Below are 21,341 nucleotides of genomic sequence, written 5' to 3' on the forward strand. Positions count from 1 at the left end.
TAAAAACTAGATCGATTATTTGCCCCGGCACATCTGCAAATATGGAGACAGATTTGCAATTCAATAGTTAGACTTTTTTATATAAAGAATATTTGGTGATTTATTGTATAAATCAAAATATTTAAACAATATCAAATTTTGTGTTTTTAGAATCATCTGTATATCTGCCTGTGTTGTTTCGAATATTTCGTGATTTTGGGCGAACAGATTTCGTCTAATAGGTGTCGAAGTTTTCATCGGCGATATAATTTTCTTAGATATATGTGGTGATCTCTGTGACGTATATTTGACGACAGAACTACTCCCAGGGGGTTTAGTTCGCTTCGAGGGCGGGGATAACTTGTATCTCCATGGTTTTTTGTAGAGAGTCAATTTCAGTCCTCTTTTCCTTTGAACAATGGCATTTTCTGAATTTGAACAAACAATTAATAGTTTGATTTCATTAAATCAGTGATCAGTTAACATCTATTAATGTATAAGGATAAATCTGTGCTTTTTAATCAGCATTGATTTGATCACATTTATTGAGTCAACAAAAGTCACAAAGCCAAAGATTAAAAAAAATGTTTGTACTTCCCCTCACGCATTCACGATGTCCTCAATCAGAACCGATCCCCTCACGCATGACTTCATGGAAAAATGTTGTTTTTGGAATTATAAAGACGTCTATCAACACGCCGCCAAAAGCAACATTCATACCCATTGCCCGAAAAAAATACTAAATTTGAACTTTAAGGTCTGTAAATAAAACCATTCAAAATTGAAATGTCACTTTTTTAGGCAATTTCTCGTGGGACAACTGATTTTGTAGGAGTTCAACTCTACGTACAACAGTAAATGATACATGTATCTCTTCGTTAAAGTATTCACCACAGCATAGCATTCCCCGATTTTCAATATTTTGATCAGTTGAATAAGAAAATTGAGATTTAGAAATGTAGATACCTTTTGAAGCGGTGACAATTACTCCGCTCAAGCACAACCGGAAAATCCTCTCACTGTTTTCATTGCAGAACCAAATGTTCTGCGTGTGTAGATTACCAGCCGTGACAAGATAAAATACAAGTATCGTGTGATACGCGAGACATTGAATAATAAAATGAACAGTTAGTATGCCGCTCCGTCAATATATACACATGTTGTCTGTCCAAGGTCCCCTCTAAAAAAAATATTAATGTATTAACTCCACGATAATATACTTCAGTATCACGTGACACCACCTTTCTTCCTCGCGCGTGTGTCTAATTTAAGATTTTGAAGAGTTCGCCAACTATATATTGACATCATTCTTAGTCTACGAGAAGACCGGAAAAATGGGGGGGGGGGTTCAAAGGCATGTATACTAGACGTGCCATGTGACTTTGGTATGTACACTCAAACTGGTTGCTGCTACTGTGACAATGTCCAGAACGGGATGGCATCCTCCGCTATTGCTTGCAATGGCAAATCTAGTTCTTTTTGTTGTTTTTAGTTTCAACGAATCTGTTATTAGTGTTCTTTTAATGTTATCATTAGAGCAAATTGCAAACTCTCTGAAAATCAATTGTGGTTTTTTTTATCGGACCAGATAACTTTATGGATGAGCTGTTACAGTTGATGGCAATCACTAGAGACAAGAAACTGCATTCACAATTGGTAGCTGACAATAAAAGTTAAAACAAAAAAGACATAGCCTACATGTATAACATTTAATAAATTAATGTATAATAATATTAATTTATCAATTAATAGCACTTTGTGTTTTCAACAATAACAATAAATATCACAGATAAAGGGTCAATAACATAACAACACATCGTCTCATATAACAACAACATTTCAGAAGATAACCTTTCTGGATAAACGTGATGTTCTGTCACCTGACGACCAGGATTTGGACTTGGAACGGAAGTGACGTACATCTGCTACCCGTCTGTAGTGATGAAGGTCTGCAGAAAAGTCTGAATGAAGCATTGGCCTGTAGTCAATAGGATCACACAAATCGGATGATGTTCCAAAGAAAGACTTGTAGCCACTGTCAAGTAGGTATATTTCTGGATAGTTTAATGCTGGGTAATTCTCGGTGTTCATCTGACGATCTTTACTGCGAAGATGCCGTAACCTGGAAGAAAGACATTTACATTACTAAGAGGAGGAAGTCACTAATTAGGTTGATTTGAAACCAAAATGTTGATGTTATTATAAGAATAAAGAGATCGTTTTTATTTTCTGTTTGGTTCACTATACTTTTATTATAAATCAATCATTGATAGTATGTCATATATAGCTTCGAGCAGTTCGGTACACCACTACCCGTGAATCGTCTGAATACACATGAAATATTTGTCAATGGACGTTTAGGAACCAATAATCAATCAATCACTACCCTTGAAGGTAATCAATCATCTTCTGTTTCAATAGAATTGAAATTTTATTTTATTTTTCAGAAACAGCATAAAAGTGTGATTCATTTTCTCTTGCGTAAAGATTATTGGTATAACATTGAAAATAATGTATTTATTGTAACTACCTTACATAAGCAGGCGCGTAGCTACGTTTACGTCAAAACGCCCGGGCGTACACTTGAATTTTGATAAAAAAAAAAAAATATTTTAATCTAAAGAAAAGAAAAAGAATTTTTTAGAAGCACATCAGCTTTATAATTCTTTCTTCATTAGCTTGTAATTGCGGAAATTTAGTTTTCAGCCAAATGGTATCATATATTATATTTGTTCATTTTCTGTCAAGTCTGAATTTATACTGGGAGTTCTATACTGACTTCTCTTTTGTTTAAAGCAATTCATTATCTGCTGAGATTCGTTTTGTGGTTTAAAGTTTTGTCGAGTCTGTGACATATTTATGACGCCAAAGCGAGACATAGCCGCGTTCCTAAATTTCGTCGTCGGCGTCAACATAATTTTAGGTTCAGTATGTTGCAGAGGCTTTGTCAACACTTCATCTAATTAATAATAAATGAAACTTTAGCAGAATCCAAGAATTTTTTACAAATTTTGTCTGAAGCAAAGTTTTGAAAGTTAATTTGTTTATTCATTTTTCAGTATTATACCGACAGACTGTATGGCTTTTTAAAATTATAAATGCATAAACCTTCATAGACTGTCATGAAACTTGGGCGAAAACTAATATTCTAGATCAAGAAAAAGTATCAATAGAAAATGTTTAATTTTTCAAATCCTGTAATGGACTGATAAATGGATTCACTTTTGAGAGGAATATTCCACAGAACCCTTTACGATATCTAATATTGCACCTGAACATCTCTGAAGATTAATTATTACATGTTCATTTACGAAATTTGGACATAAAATAGGTGTGTTTGTTGGTTGAGTGATTTACCCCCACGGCTCTTTTTAAACATATTTTAAAAGTTACTGGTTTTGACATTTTCTCTTAGTCCAATGACCATTATATGTTGCTACTGATGAGTTTTTAATGACAGGAATGGTATCCATTATCCATAAGTCTTAAGATTCCGGGGGCTTCGCTCCCTAGCTCTAACCCACTACAAAAGTTGTTTGACATGGACCTGTTTTGGGATCCTTGGATTCCTCGCCAAGGTTCGGGCGTACACGTAACAATGACCTAGCTACGCCACTGATAAGTTCATATACTAGTAATTAAGATAAATAACATAGTGTGGTGTCTTTATGTGTATTTTTTTATTCAGTTTCAATTATTCAGCCTTTCAGCTTTGTATCTTGTACCAGTGTATATTGTAAGTAGCAATAAATGTGACTTTAGATAAACAGCAACATTTAGAATGAAACAGCAATCCAACAATACAATATAAAAGAACCTCAACCGGTATTTGAAATATCCATTTTTCAATTTGATTCTATCTTTACGGGGGTTAGAAAGGTACTAATCCGCTACTTAAAGGTGCATTGAATCGTTAAAGGGTTTTAGTAGGGCTAGGAGTATATCGACGGGTGTCCAATCTCTTCTTTTTACTTTTGCAAATAAAATATGTTTAAACAAAACTAAACTAAACTATAGCTTAAGATTGTTCTTATGGTAAATTTTCCCTCATTTTTAGAAACTATACATTAAAACTTACATTGCTGGACCTCTTTCTTGTGAAAATTCACAGTGAAAGATGAGGACTTGTACTGATGTCTGGTGTAGAAGATCTTCTATCATGCTGTGGAGGTATCTGTTTTCTGCTGACTAAAGAAAAATGACTCAATGTTACAACTCTTTGAGATATTGCTAAAAGTTTTATTGCAATACCATTTATAAAGTATTTGCATCATATATTTCATGTTTTTAGTATAAATTATGATACATAACAACTGATGTTATTTACTGATATTTATGTTTACGTTAATGTGTGTAAAAAGTGTAAAATAGCAAAAACACCGAAATACAAGGAAATTTTGAACTGGAAAGTCTTAAATCAAATCGCAAAAAAAAAAATTTCACATACATCAAACGAATGGAAAACATGTTTGACATCGTCATCTAGTGTCTGTCTATAAATTCACCGCTACTGGTGTTTGTTTCTATATTGTTTATTGTTGCGTTGGCGGCGGTTGCTGTCTCATTGATGCAATGGTTTTTTTATATCTTTATAACGACATGTTGATGCTACCCAATACTGTCCGTACAATAGTATGTTAATGTGACAACCAAACATTGGTTTCGTACTTAGGACATTTGAACTTATCAATAGAATAGGAAATGGACATTTGTTTCACAAATAAACAATTAAAAAAAAACACTTAAAAGATTTGTTCGGTCCAAACTTCATCCTGTACGCTCACAGCAAAAGAACGGTCTAATTTTATTAAAGTATATATCATAAAAAAGATGAGTTATGATTGCCAATGAGACAACTCTTCGATTACAAGAGACCAAATGACACAGAAATTAACAAATATAATAGATCACCGTACGGCCTTCGACAATGAACAAAGCCCATAGTGTTCATTTATACATACCTTAATATGTCCACCATCATACTCGTAAGGATATCTACAGTCGATGACACGGAAACTGCTGATGACATCACTGTAACGACCACATAACACATCTGTCAACTGAAGAAAAAAATCATATTTAGATAAATAAAACGACAAGAGCATGAGAATTGGTTTTGAAAGATTAGTATTATAATTTGCACGACATAATGATTTCTTCTCTTTTAGTTACTATATAACAGTACAAAGAGGATTATGTATTTAGGCCTAGATTGGAGGAAATATAAAAATGTCCCAATGTCAAAAATACTCGGGGTCTACTTTTTTGCATTTCAGGCTGAACGCCAGATAGTCTCATACCAGTTTTTTTTTTTATCATCGAGAGAGATAACATAATTCGATTAGTTTGAAGGTCAAATATAGATGTATTATGTTTAACTCATTATTGAATTATAAAAAAGTAGACCTGTTTTGGAATATATTTATGACTATCTCTTTTAAAATGAATTTCTATTAGGTATTGTTCAAAAATTCACTTACTGTCTCTGGTGAAATGCTCTTGAGGTCTTTATGCTTTCCAGGGACTGTTGGCAAAGAATAGCAACTACTACCATCTGCAATCAAATTGGTGTCACCGGCTAATACACTGTTCGCATCACACACCGTCTTCTGTCGTTTTGGTGGGGGTATGTTAACACAACTGTCGTCGAGGAAAACCTGTTCATTTAGACAGAAAGACATTATGCATGTGAAAATATATATCTTGCAATATGTGACGTAATATATCATTTGTGACGTAATAGATTTTCATACACGTTACATGTTTTGCTGACTTTTTTCCGCAGCTTAAAGTTCGTGTGTTTGATATTTGAGTAATTCAAATTTGAATTAGTACAAATTTTCGATGTTGTTTATATTGTATTTGCAGTTTCTCCACCAAGCACTGGCATTTTAAGAAGCAACAGCATAAATGGTTGGCCCAAAATCAGAATGATGTTACCATGGTGTCGTCCACGATAGTTAAATGACTATTAAATGTGAATTTTCACTCGTTACATTGTACAATCATTATTTTGTTGTCTAATTTTAGTTTTAAAATTGGATGAGAGATAAATGCACTTGTCTGGAACATCTCAAATAAGGCTGTTAGTTTGCTTATTTGAATTGTTTTACATTTTGATTTCGATGCCTTTTATAGCTGCATTACTATGTTCATTGTTGAAGGCTGTACGGTGACCAGATGGTCTCTTTTGAAGAGTTGTCTTATTGACAATCATACCACATCTTCTTTCTTTTAAAATTATATTCACAGGGGGGAAAAACTTAGCAGAAAATGTCTACTTCTAAATAATGTTCGTTCTAAATATAGAAACATTGGTTTGGTCTGAAATTTGTCTAATTTATGAAACTTACCTCATCTAAACCGAGACCGGAATCATCACTGTCAAGGGATAACCAGCTGTCCTGTAATACTGGACTGGAAGGTGTGTCTGTATTCTCTTCTAAGGCAGAAAAAGCACGTTTGCCAAATGTTGGTCTAAAAAGAAACAGATACGTTTATTAAAAAGAATTAAGCCAACATTATTTTAATTTTAAATGTACAGAGTGGTGATAGCTAAATTTGCGAACCGGTATCCCAAGGTGTGTTTCCTTGTATTCCAACTGTCCTCTAAGTCTATAATTAAGTCATGTACTTATTCTTATTTTTTGCAATAAAGATTTTAATTCTTTTATAAATCTAACAAATATTAATCTAATTTGTATACCGTCTTCAAAGATTTACCAAATTATAAATCAAGTCTAAAGTGTATTCAAGAGAACGTCACCAACCTTTGATCAACTTTGTCAAGACAACTTATTTAGTATACAACGGCAATCGCGGAAAATATTGCCAGTTTCATATACAAATAAGAAGATATGATATGATTGTCAATTAAACATCTCTCCACTAAAGACCAATTGACACAGAAATTAACAATTAAAGGTCTCCGTATGATCTTCAGCAACGAGAGAAGCACATACCACATAGTCAGGCCCCGAAATCACAAATGTAAATCAATTCAAACGAGAACTAACGGCCTAATTTATGAACAAAATGGACGCAAAATAAATATGTAACACAGCAACAAACTACAACCACTGAATTACAGGCTCTTGACTAGGGACAGGCACATAAGGATGTTTGGAGGCACCAATCATCCACCTGTCCATGGACAATGGTGTTATAGTGAAACATAGGAACAAACAATAAAAAATCAGTTGAAAAGGCTTAAGCTCGTCAGATGGGTAAAAATATGAATATATCTACTAAAACAGAGTGGGCGTGGCAGGGTACTTCTACTTCCTTAAACAAAGACATTAAGTACACATCTGAGAGTACTCGCAGTTACTGAATGCTAGTTGAAAGATAATAACAACTATTTAAATGAATCTATAAAGTTCAAAAAAACAATCCTGCAATGTTTAATGTATTTATCAAAGTTGTACAAAAGTCGAACTATAAGAGTGTTGTGTTTGTTTATAGTTAACACGTGTTTAGTTATTTATAGTAAGGTCGGTTTGAATGGGGTTTAAAGTTTCATGCACAAGTGAATTCCGGTAGTTTAAAGTCATTCGAGCCATTGCAGTTATAGTGTGTGATAACATTGTGTGAGGGAATTCGACGTTTGCTGTACCACTGTTCACTCAAACGCAATTTATGACAATACCACTGCATTAATCTGTATGATTATTTTTGCAGTGTTTTTAAAAATGATTTTACTTTGTTGTCGCGTATTATTTTTGAAACATTCGATGTTTTAAATAGGCGAAGTTTCTGTATAAAGTCAATAATTATGTTGACTTTTGAAGCCCAAACTTTCTACAGCCTTAAATACGCAAATAAAAGATCCAAAAACTATACCAATACAGAACGACATGTTTATGGAATTATAGAAAATCTTTTGGTTTACAAATTTTTATTCGTTATTGCAAAATAATGAGCTTAAAATATCTGACATTTTCTCCCTACCCAGTTTACCCCTATTATTTTTTATGATGTGGACTGGTCATTGTTATTGATTCGTACGCAATTTGATTGGATTAACTTGTAATTAGTTTACCTTCAAACTTGTTTATGCTTTTCATACATGACTATTGATAATAAGAACGTGCATGCATGTGTACGGTAACTAAAATGACCTTCAAACTGGACACTGGACGAGTCAATATTATGTTTTATCAATGAAAGTTAAGGTATGAAAGGTAAGAATTGCCACTTCTTCTATTTTCACCAAATTTTCCGACTACACAGTTGATAGATTATTTTTTAAAAGCCTATTGTGGAGATAAAAGAGAAAGTTTACAAATAAGACGTGTTGTTCCATTAAACAAGTCATTTTCTTAAGAGAAATGCCGAAATATATTTTACGCACAGCTACGGCAGGTAAAGTTATTATTTATCATAACAAAAAAAAGCATTATTCAGTCTCATTGGAATATGTTAATTACAATAACTCCCAAACTTAAGTAGTATGTATATGAAGTCAAAATATGTCCGATCTGCCTATTTTTGGACATCAAAAGTCGATACGATCGTTTTAAAGTCAATTTCGTCTACCTCACAAAATCTTGATAGGCACTATAGAGTGACCAGTAGCACTTTTTCAAATAAATAATATAATAAATTTATATTATTTATTTATTTTCAGATTTGTTGACCATAAGTATGCGGTAACCAGTACCAGCTGAGAATGTTCGGTGTATTTACACAAAAACATTGATTTCATTATACATATACGAATAATAAAATGATCATGTGCACTTGTCTCTGCAAGTGGCGTCTCCCAAGTGAGAGTTTGTGGTTATTTGATAAATATTTTATATTCGTTTGAGTTTACGAATTAGAATTTAATGTGGAATATTTTCTTATTGTCTACTTAGTGTGAACTTGTGTTTCAGTTATGACCATTTATATATTATAACCAGTCATTTTCCTGTACTTACCCGTTTTTTTAAATTTGTATATACTTGTTATTGGTCAGTTCATTAGACACGTTACGAAAAGGTATATTCTCGTCGCTGAGGTTGACAAATTACACTTTAAATTTGGGGACGGTGTCAAAACATTGATTATAGATAAAAATTAAATCATGTGCGTCTTGGTGAATTCAAATCACATTTACGTAACATCCTAATATTATAACATTTGCTTTTGTGATATTGTTGACTATCATACGACTTGAAAGTTGTACGCGTGCAATAGTGGGTGAGATAGAAAAAGGGGGGCTGAGAGTTATACAAGTTCATTCGATTCTAGATTGATTATATATACATAGTAAGCCAGTTAGATAATAATTTTATTGTTGTATTACAGTTCCTGAAAAAGTTTAATGTATGGCTTTATTAATCCCACACAACGCTCTATTGTCTGATTGATTTCTTCTCTCGGGTGTCTCCATAAGCTTCCATTGACTCTGAAAGTTTTGAAGCGCCTTATATCGTGTTCGACATATACCCGCCACTATTATATAATCAAATTCATTTTTTTGACATTTTCTTCTTTCTGCTCGTCGTTTAGCTCTTAGTTGATGCCTTTTTCAAATCTAATCCTAGCCCCCTCCCTCTCCCTAAAAAAACCAACTGGTTAGTACACATCTATAAAAACACCATAATAATTATTTTAGGAAACCCCTAGCATTGTTAGCTTATATAGAGGAAAGACCCATCGGCCATCGGTGTTAATTTTCCTAATGTCATTTTCTTATGAAACGGTGGGCGAATTTCAACCAAACTTTCCAGGAATTTGTAAAATGCAAAATATCTGCATAAGTGGTGTTAAGGTGTAAATGCAAAGTCATTATGTAATGCTTTTGAAACTCTGCGGGAATGTTCAACTGATGAGTAGTGAGTCATATTTTACACAAACCTCTTATCGTTCTAAACAGGCATTACATATTTGCCACTGAACGTTATGCAACCAATAATCAATCAATCACAAACACCTTATAAAGAAAATACAAATTGAGCTGAAACTGTTTAAATTAAGACAAAGTTGGAAGGAAATAAAGGAAGAAAAGTCATGCCCTCGAAGCTATGTGACCGGGAGTATAAATTTTCTAAACTAGAATGCAACATGATTCGAGTTGCATTGTATAAAACTCATGTCTATGTGTTTTAAAACAGACCCCGTCAGATAAAAATTTAGGTGGCAAACAACTGGATCAAAATACATACACTTCTTTGTGTGCTTTTCATACCTATATAAAAATGACCGTTACATATATTCACGAGTCAGTGGCGGATCCAGAAATTTTCATAAGTGGGGGCTCACTGACTGACCTAAGAGGGGGCCCGCTCCAGTCACGCTTCAGTGATTCCCTATATAAGCAACCAAATTTTTTTTCCAAAAAGGGGGGAGGCCGGCCCCCCCTAAATCCGCCTCTGCGAGCAGGTAATTGTAAAGCAGATTATAATACTTAAGATTATTTGCAACTTCTATCAATTTTGCAAGGGCTCGCCCGAAATATTTACACACGCATGTACACCGTGTCTCCGTTGCATTTACATGACCACTCCTCCCCCTCCCCCCCCCCCCCCCCCAATCTTTTGCATTAGAGTATTAGAGTTTCTTAAAAATATTATGGAATTTATTAATATCTTATATTTTTTATGGTAAAAATGTTTCTGAATATTCGTTCCATACGGCGGATTGCCTCCAAAAGTATCAATGCAGCTTTTAAAGAATATTCAATGTATACACAGGTAATCTCTTTTGTGTTTCGACACAGTCCCCACATTTAAAGTGTAATTTGTCAACCTCAGCGTCGTGAATATACCTTTTCGTAACATGTCTATTAAGATTAAAACGAGGGAAAACTGAGACCCAATAATTAGTATAACCACTCACATGATTCTGGCTGTAAAGAGCTTAGTCGGTAACTTCTAATCATATCTTAAGTTTGTTTGTTTATTTTTTATAAGAATTTGGTAATGATGGTATACAGATTATAGTTTTATATGTATAGCTTGTGGTCGCTTGAGAGCTTGCCATATAATTTTTTTTGTATATGACCACTGTGTATCATCGCCACCGGAAATTGGGTACTAACGAAGCGGAGAGAAATGGAAAAAAAATGTAAACAAGTTAAGAATTCATTCAATTTAAAGCATTTCCACTCTTTTGATGAGGGTGCCGCTTAAGAAATGATTTTCTGATATATAATTCTTTAAATTATTAGGCCGATAAGTACAAAATTAATACAAGATTTTGTGCAATACTCCAAAACTTGCCACTTAGTACCGGAAAATTTCGATGTCGATCGTCCTCTGTCGCCCCATTCTCAAGATACTGAACTGTATTTCATTATTTTTCCAGACACGTTTTTAGATTATTATAGTGTGGTATCATATTTACTGAAATTTGTTGTCAAAAAGATGTATTTTAAAGAATATAGACCATAAAAAATAAAGTCTAGGGTACGGCAACTTGCTCGTGTTGACAAATTTACTGTATGGCAACTTGTTTTCAGCTGTACGGCAACTTGCTAATTTTAGAATAGTTATTTACCGTCCTTTCAAAGAAAATAAAGTATTAAGTTCAAATATCTAAGGGGGGGGGGTACCCTTTTATATTAAACTGTTTTTGTCCTTTTCAAGGTTTTAATTTGTTTAAAACTGTTATTTGACTGATAAATTTTAAAAACTGTTAACTGTTTAATTGAAATTGAGATTCCTGTTATCTGTTACTTAATACTTAAAGTGTTCACTGTTTTTGACATTATTTTCTCTGTTAACTGATCTTAACTGTTATTTACAAGAATCACATTAAAATCTGCTGTCCATCTCTTTCTTTACGTTGCTTCCGCAAAGGAGTGACATAAACAGCATATATTTAACTGTACATGTCTTTAAAAAAATCTTTGAGTATAGTAAATCCTTGATAAAATTGAGAATGGAAATGAGGAAAATGTCAAAGAAACAGAAGCCCGACCAAATAGAAGAAAAAACCCAACGCAACGAGAAAATTATGCACTGGGATGGGGTGTCAATTCACAGATAGGAAAAACACTTTGAAATGACACTCATAATTTTTAAACACCCTCTTTCCCTTTCTTCCTAATAAATAAGGCTTACTATTTGAGTTATGCATGTGTATATTTATGGAAAGAGAATCGTCCATAGATTTGATTTCCAATAGTAATAATGGTGAAATATAATCTTTTTTTGTTTGTTTAACCATGGCAACAATCAGCATTTATTTGATACCAAATATTGCAAAATAGGGGGTTGAACATGTCACAAAGATCTCAACAATTTGGTCCAAAGGAAAATTTCAATCAATAAGAGTGATACCTTTCCTGAAACCATAGACATATATTTATCAAAAGGTAAAAAAAATCATATGCATTTCTGCTGTTTTTTCCATAAAATTGAAAAGATCGAGCGTCAAATCTTTGTTGAAAAACAATACAAAATTTCTAAATCTATGACGGTACGGATAGGAACGTATGGACGTTCAAACCGAAAAATGTCTTATAAAACATGCTAAAAACAATCTAAGTGTTCATATAAACCCACTATGAAGGCTATATTATTATTCAACTATCTAAAAATCAATTCAATTGTACAAAAACTTTCATGCTTAGAAAATTCGCCATGGCTATAATGCGAGACTACACTTGTAACTGTGTATTGATAACTGTGTATTGATATACCTGAAGCTGTCTCCTAAGTGAGAAATCATTTAACTACAAAAAGGGGGTAGAAGTTCAATGTTTGTTTCTTGAAACATATAAATGAACCAAAATTTAAAAAATGAAATAAATACAAGACTATATACAAATGTAGCAAAGGTTGCGGACTCAAGTTGGGTCATGCAGGTGCAACAAATGCGGCAGTGTTAAACATGTTTAGGGATATCTCATGCCCCTCTTTATACGTCTAACCAATGTAGTTATATCTGCCTTCTATTTGTAATGTACCCAAAACGTTAAAAGGAAAGGCCACTTCTTATCCAGCTAAAACTCTGGTCAGTCCTGTGATGAAAATAATTCAGATGTATATGGAATGTTTGATAAGTTATATTGACCCAGAGTACCTGGACGGAATTGTGAAAAATAAATTACCTTTTCAATTTGCAATACGTAAAATAACTGAACAGTGTGGCCTGGTAGACAAGGCAGAAAAATGAGGACTGTAAGGTTCTCAAATTGATGTCAAATTATCTAGTCTAAGACTTCAGAAATGTAAAGATGAACCAAGGCTTTTTTTTTTTATATCAGATCAGAGTTCTTAATTGGGACTTGGAGATGAAAGAGCGCTTCAACTTGTGACACCTTACATGTTTTTTTTCTTATTTATACACTGGTTTTGATGATTTAAAATAAAAATCAGTAAACCTTCGTAATTCCTTTTAATAAAATCATGTAAGCAATGGGTCGCATGAATACCCTGACTGAGATGTAACCATAATTTATAAGAGCCCCCGCCATAAAAAAAAAATAATGTTCGCGCCCTATAGTATTCATTCATTCTATCTGGGTGTTACACTTTCCTACGTCATGACGATAACCCAAGTTTGCTACGACTGATGACATAAAACATTTACTAAACAATATACATAACCAGAAGAAGCCTCACTTTTGCTGTTTGAAGCATTTTCGATTATTCATGACATAGTCCTTTTTCTTGGAGTCAATCACTCCGTCTGCTTTTCCATCCGTTCAATTGTCTGGCCATGTGTCAATAAAAAAAAATATGGTACTTGCGTGTGTCTTCTGAAAATTAGTCAGCTTTATAAAAGATTCCTTATGGAGCTTGGCATTTCTGCGACTTTATACAGTGGTTTTCAAACTTTTGAATACATTGAAGATATGCACTTGCCCTTTTCATTGCTTTTGGGTTCCTTTGGAAAAAAGGGTAAATTAAAGTTGCTGTTAACTCTTATCAGCATTTAAAATTTGTTGTTAACTGTTTTTGCCAAAATCGGGGTGTTGTTAACATGTTAACGGACCCCTCCTCTTATCTAATTATGCATTAGATAAAATGCATTAGATATAAACACCATTTGCTTGACAGCATTTAAGATGTATACAAATGAAATTTTTCAAAAAGAAACTGACAAGAAAATTAATTCGAAATGCAATTCACGATTTGTTTCTCCTTACTTTCGATGAAAACAAAGTCTTTTCTTAATTTTGTCTGTCCAAATTCTCGATCCTGTGGTTCGGTGGTTGTCGTTGCTTCATCTCTATCTGATTTGTTGTTTTCATAAATTGTTTTGTTACACTGTATATGAGTTAGGCCGTTAGTTTTCTTGTTGAGTCCTTCCACATTTTTCTGTCGGTGCTTTTTATAGCCGACTATAAGGTACGAGTTTTCGTTTTTGAAGGCCGTACGATAGCATATAATTGCTTGCATACACTTTATTTTATCCTGATGGATAGTTATCTTATTTGCTATCATACCACATCTTCACTGTTTTTATCTATAAAAAAAAAAGCCAGCACCAACAACAGATGAATGGACGGTTTATTTTATTGAACTTACACAATTTCAACCTAACAACAAATAAGACAACAGTCGTTAGTAGTATAACGATATATACATGTATTTAGGATAATATGGTTGAAAAAATCTTTTTGTACAAAATCAAAAAGCGGTACGCAACGAGGCCTTCTGAACTGAATTAACGGCATATATTTAATAATATTTGATAAGTAAGACATTTGGTATATTTGTAAGCCTGTAAAGCTTTGATATCAACAAAATATCGTCACTTGATATTATCTAAACAGCGATTAATTTCCTCTTAAAATTATAATATATTGCAAGACGCCGTACAGACAAAAGTTGTTATTTTGCAATTCGCCGTACAACGTCCTGCAATTCGCCGTACAACAAACAAACAATGTTTATGTCCATATTCTTTAAAAAACATGTTTTTGACAACAAATTTCAGTAAATATGATGCCACACTATAATAATCTAAAAACGTGTCTGGAAAAATAATGAAAAACAGTTCAGTATCTTGAGAATGGGGCGACAGAGGATGATCGACCTCGAAATTTTCCGGTACTAAGTGGCAAGTTTTGGAGCATTGCACAAAATCTTGTATTAATTTTGTACTTATCGGCCTAATAATTTAAAGAATTATATATCAGAAAATCATTTCTTAAGCGGCACCCTCATCACATGAGTGGAAATGCTTTAAATTGAATGAATTCTTAACTTGTTTACTTTTTTTTCTATTTCTCTCCGCTTCGTTAGTACCCAATTTCCGGTGGCGATGATACACAGTGATGACTGTCTATTGTTAAAGACTATACATGATGTGTACCTCTGTGTGTCTTTGTTTATTTGTATTGAGAGACAAAATCATACTGTAGGTACGAGAAATGAAATATAAAAGCAATATCTTACAAAAAACACTTTCAATATGTTCTCTGATCTCAGTTACTCAAAGCAAGCCGAAAGTACTTCATTCTAGCTGGTAATAACGGAATCGTGCTTTTCAATCAACTTTTGGAAGTTTTTATAGACTTGTAATTTTCTGGTTCTTCAGTACAGTAAATTCGTAATGCAATTGGATAAGGGATAGGTGTCTGAAAAAAGTCAGAAGATACTGTCAGAAGAAGTCATTTAAAGGTCCAAGAGAAACTGACAACGCTATGGCAGAAAACAAAAGACGGCAACAGATCACAAATAGACAATCAAGTCCACAAGACACAACATTAAAAACTAAACACTAAGAAACACGTACGAGCCCAACAAAAGAACGGGTGGTGATTAGAACATTCGATAATACCAGAAGGAGAGCTTAGTTCTAATACATGTGTTGGACTGCATGTATTGTGTAATTAATATTTTCCACGGTCTAAGCCTGGCGAAGTATAACATAACAGAAGTGAATATATATAATTGTCGAAAAAAAAACACGAATATATTATTATCATTAACCCCTGAAGAACGATATATATACATGTACATAAACTAGAATTTTAAAACAAAATCGTCTTGTATCTGTGTTAATTATTATGGTCGTATCTTCCATAATTTGTCAAAGTGCTGTTTCTTTATGTTTTGGTAGTCTGAAATGTTTTGGATTTCACTTTCAATTACCAGATCTGATGATTACAGTTAATTTTGTTGAAATAAATTATGTCCTTAGTTGAGTCAGAACCCTCGTCAATGGCTGTCGTTTCTCATGTTTCGTTTTTTGGAAGAATTAAGAAAAATTAAGAGTAGAAAAACGAAGCTTTGCTCAGCTTTGATAGTACATACTGAAAGAAAGATTGAAAGAATTTCAAAATGTTCCTATGAAATAAATTGGGGTATACATAAACTTTGACAAACTATGCACTCGCTAAAACTGCGTTCATCGTTTGTTAGTAAAAACGCTTCATTTGTTTCTAACTTCAACCTGATCAAAAGATGTATGTGTTTCAACGTTTGTGAAAAGTGTGTTTACCAACAACCTGTGCATGCATTATTGAAAGTGCAAACAGGGTCAGTAAAGACTTATCAAACGATGTATTTGTTTCTACTTTTGTAGCGTTTAGAAAACAACAACAAACGCCACACAACGTTTACAAAATTTTGGTTACAAAGAAATGCACTCTAAATATTGATAAAACCATATTGGACAAGGAACATTCAACCTCATATAAAAAAAAACTGACAACGCCATAGCTAAAAAGTCAAGACAAACTGAAGAACAACAATACACGAAACACCAAAAAGCATGTTTGCTGTCTGCAATATGCATAAAAAGAGACTTTGAATATATGCCATTGAATAATCAGACTAAATATACAGTCAGTACCGATGGTAATTAATAAAATTCTAGTTTTCAAATTTCGATTTTAGATTTCATAAAATTATAAAAAGATACATGTACCTATGGAATAGTTCTACATAATATTCTAATGAGATTTAACCAAAAATATAATTTTATTTTTTGCTTTGAATTATTGAAAGCACATCATTTTATAATAATGTAGAATAATTGACATTCAACCTGTTAAATAATGCATGACATTTGTTACAATTTTCCCTCTGCAAAAGATACATTCCAAGTTATCGGTAAATGGACTCGTTTTTCTTGGACAATAAATGGTTTGAAAATTCACATTTTAAAAAACGCAATTTCGTCGATGGGAATCTTAAACCGTTCACAAGATATTGGTTAGTCATGAGTGCAATGAATTTTATTTTTTTCATTTACGAAGTTTTTGCATTTAAACAAAGTGAAATTCTAAAAATTGTCGTTTTTATTTACAGATGAGCAAAGGACGTACCCAAAGACATTCGGCTACAGTTTGTCGTACATGGAGGCTTTTACAGTGGGTATATGATTTATTTTTGGTGATATCTTGGTTGAAACCTAACATTGGTAAATATACATTAGGTCAATGTCAGAAAAATATCAACTTTTTTGTATGAGGCTGAGAAACTGGGGAAGGACGAAGTTCTACCGAGCAGTTTTGCGCCGAGTACAAAAAAGTTGATATTTTTCTGACATTGACCTCATATTGTTTTAATACTGCAACTTAAATAAATAAATTCATAGCTATTTATATTGTAACACAAATTTCAAACTTATTTTCATCCCTTAATGAACCCCTGACTGTGGAAAAAGTGTCCCTTGATGAAATTGACATTGCACTAAATATAGCTGTGTAACTATATTTAGAAAATAAACACAACTAGTTGCAGTATAAAAACAGTTTTTGGTTACGTCTTGACTAATTTAATTTTTCTAAAACATGATCTATGAAAAAAAGATAGATTTCAGATATATATGTCAATTTCAGCGTAAAATGATAGTTTTATTTCAGATATGTCAATTTCAACCTTTTAAAAATTAGGAGATAACTGTATTGTATTTTAAGCTCCGACGGCATCAATTGGGGATTTGATGGTCGCAAATTAAGTTTACTGGCGACGCGTTAGCGGAGACAGTAAACGGGTATTTGCGACCATCAAATCCCAAATTGATGCCGTCGGAGCTTAAAATACAATATAGTTATCTCCATTCTAATGAAACTGACAGAAAACAACGTTAAAACATGTATTTAAAATCTGTCATATGCCGTCTGCGCTTGCGCGTACGTCCCATAGCATCAATTGTCAATTGATGCCATGTAAGAAAGTGACGTTATCCAATCAAAATGAACGTTACAAACGTTGTTGCATTAGAATGGTCATTTGAATTCAGCTAAAGTGTCAATTTCGGCATGTTTTGACGACACATTGACATTCAAACTGACGATATTGTTTCTGACATGAATTGACCAAATTAAATTATTCTGGTAAAAGAAACATATTGCTTGGAAATTTTAGGAGCAAGATTTTGGCTCTTATCGCAACTCAACCTTTGTCTGATGCGGTGAAGGACGTTTGCGCTGTTTGATATAACATTTGCGTTATTTGCTTTAATTCTTTTTTTAACATTGTGCTTTTAATGGTTATAAAAAAAAAATAGATTTCAAAAGCTATCTTACAAATAAGTATTATATTTACTACCAATTACCTTTTATATTGTATATTTAGTGTATTTGGTAGTAATAAACATTTAAAAAAAAAAAATTACAATAGGGCTTAAATCATTTTTTATATATTTTCTTTTATCTATTTTTCAGTTCCAAAAATACTTGGGTATACAATCAATTAATAATATATAGTAATAAAGATATATAGACAATAACTGTTTAGTGTCTTTAAATATCAGCTGTATTTGTACGAGGCTAGGAAACAAGGTGTATGCGAGCTTTTAGCGAGCTACTACACCTGTTTCGAGCCGACTACAAATACAGCTGATATTTAAAGACACTAAACAGATATTGTCTTTATCCTGTAATTAATTCTGTACATTGTTTGTGTTTTGAAAGACACAAAAACTAAACATAATTAGCATTTATTTTCGATTTGTAATCCCTTGAGGCCCGCGTAGTAATATCAAAATCACACATTACGCTGAAGACGGGTTCGCAAAAAAAGAATCTCGAAAGGTCAACAATAATACATTGCCCAAGGTGAATAATTATCTATTTTAACATAACAACTAATTTCAACAGTAAAAACAAATAACAAAACATTGTCAAATTTGAAACAGAGGTGTACGAGTTGTCCTACGCTTCAGACTTGACATTCACTAAGCATGCATGCTGAAATTGACATGACACAATCATACACATTCAAGTTTTGAAATCGACAATAGTCATCGTCATTGGAATGCAACTGGAATACACATTCTGAGGTCACACAGGTTCAAACAATACTCGGTCCGGCAGTGGGCGGAGCTTTAAAGCGATATCTGTATAGTATACAGATACAGCATACCGATATCTGTAGGGCTGTATCTGTATAGTAGGACATCCAATTGCAGGATAAAAGTTATATATACCACTGTCCCAGGTTATGGGGAGGGTTGGGATCCCGCTAACATGTTTAACCCCGCCACATTATTTATGTATGTGTCTGTCCCAAGTCAGGAGCCTGTAATAATTCAGTGGTTGTCGTTTGTTTAAGTGTTACATATTTGTTTTTCGTTCATTTTTTTACATAAATAAGGTCGTTAGTTTGATTTACATTGTCTTATCGGGGCCTTTCAGTATAGCTGACTATACGGTTTGGGCTTTGCTCATTGTTGAAGGCCGTACGGTGACCTATAGTTGTTAATGTCTGTGTCATTTTTGGTCTTTTGTGGATAGTTGTCTTATTGGCAATCATACCACAATTTTATTTTTTTTTATATATAATGACTGCTTGATACAAATATATCATTTATAAGAGCAACATAGGAGCTAGTCTTAATACTGATGAGATCATGAAAGTGCTATTAAACTCATAATGAATGTGTGTGCTTTTTTATTCCCGTGAAAAAAATATAGAATTATCAATGCCATCGCCACATGTACATCGTGAGCTCTCAGATCGTCGAGACTGAAAGCGGTGTTGTTCGTTCATATGTCATCGATAGAAAATATTTGTTTTATGGTTGCTTAAATACGGTCGGAGTATGGAAGGGGTTTACAGATTAGGGAATAATGTGTAAAAAGTGCAGAACAGAAGATCCCAAACATTCAAAATTGAGAAATACAGGGGAAATTAAGACTTAGTCTAGATAATTCAATAATGGGGTTTGACATTCATACACAATAGCGAAAATGGTTTAAAAATTAAATAATACAGAAATGAAGAACCCCTTCCACTTGCTTGCTACAATTCATTAAACTTTGATTTGATTTTTGAGACATCCTATACAATAAAGGCTTGGATGCCCGAACACAAACACCATGTTTAACAAATATAACAATGGAAAAGTAAAAAAAAAAAAAACTTACAATATCGTTGAGATGTCTTCATCAGATAACGAACTGAAAAGTCTTTTTACTGGCATTGTGTGTAGAAGGTAGAATCATTTAAAATGAGACTTCAGATGTGAAATCACGATTTTTATATTTTCTGTCAGCCGGTTATGTTTGAAATTTGAGTTGTGATGATAACTTTTCTCATTTTTTGAAAGAAATGTATTCAAAGTGCTATTTCTCATGCACCCAGCGTGGGTCATGTTTCTTTTAATCCAATTAAAACATATTTACTTCACCCCCATTAACTTTGATGATCGTTTATCAATAAGATTAATTGTAAAAACAACACACCAATCAAGAACTAATTATGCAAATTAACTGGAAAAAGAAAAGGATTGATTGAATGTGAACTGTTTAACGTCAAAATCCGATTTAATTGTAAAATGATCTTTTTGAAAATTGCTCTCACGTCATGCCAAGATTGTTTACGTTTTTATGATTACAAAAAAGAAATAATATGACATTAAAAAAAATGCACATTAGGAGAAGATACTTTCTACAATCCTTATTCTTGAAAATAACTTTTGAAATAATCTTATGGGGCGATCGCATTTATTCTTTTCAGAGCTAGGAAAATAATGAGGCGACCAAAATTTACATAACTCTGTAAATTGTATTACAGCAGTTGTCATAGTATAAACACAGGCATAGTTCTGTCGCAATAAAGTTACTTTACAAATGTTTCTGTTTCTTAGCACTCAGACTCTTGACTGTCGTCAACATTAACATTAAAAAAATCATATCAACAGAAGTCCATTATTAGTCTAGCTGAAGTTTTCAAGTCAGCTGTTTAGTTTTTTATTATGCACTTTACAAATTTTGGTATCCATCTGAGACTTCTAAAATCAGAGACGTACAATAAAAGATGTAGTACATGTCTTTTCAGCCCGATAACACATGTGTTATATATATATATAAGTTTCAGCAAAGACATGTCTCTGGTTAAAAACAAAATAATGTTATTAGTTGGTTCCTCTGACAGTATAAAGAACGTATACAACAAAATTAAAATATTTTAGCATGCTATTTATTTGTTCTTCATTTATTTATTTGTTGGCATTCTTAGTGA

General features: G+C 33.0%; 1 protein-coding gene across 1 annotated transcript; it reads right to left on the reverse strand.

Moving 5' to 3' along the window:
* Positions 1 to 1,734: 1,734 nt before the first annotated feature.
* On the reverse strand, positions 1,735 to 20,385 carry LOC143070578 (M-phase inducer phosphatase-like). The gene is made up of 6 exons (XM_076244822.1): positions 20,246 to 20,385; positions 6,333 to 6,456; positions 5,460 to 5,636; positions 4,941 to 5,039; positions 4,058 to 4,167; positions 1,735 to 2,101 (listed from the first exon to the last, which is right to left on the reverse strand). Exons 1-6 carry the CDS (start codon positions 20,299 to 20,301, stop codon positions 1,819 to 1,821), a joined length of 849 nt encoding a protein of 282 aa, XP_076100937.1. The 5' UTR covers positions 20,302 to 20,385; the 3' UTR covers positions 1,735 to 1,818.
* Positions 20,386 to 21,341: the final 956 nt, after the last annotated feature.

Source organism: Mytilus galloprovincialis, chromosome 4 (assembly GCF_965363235.1).
Source record: "Mytilus galloprovincialis chromosome 4, xbMytGall1.hap1.1, whole genome shotgun sequence".
Classification (NCBI taxonomy): domain Eukaryota; kingdom Metazoa; phylum Mollusca; class Bivalvia; order Mytilida; family Mytilidae; genus Mytilus; species Mytilus galloprovincialis.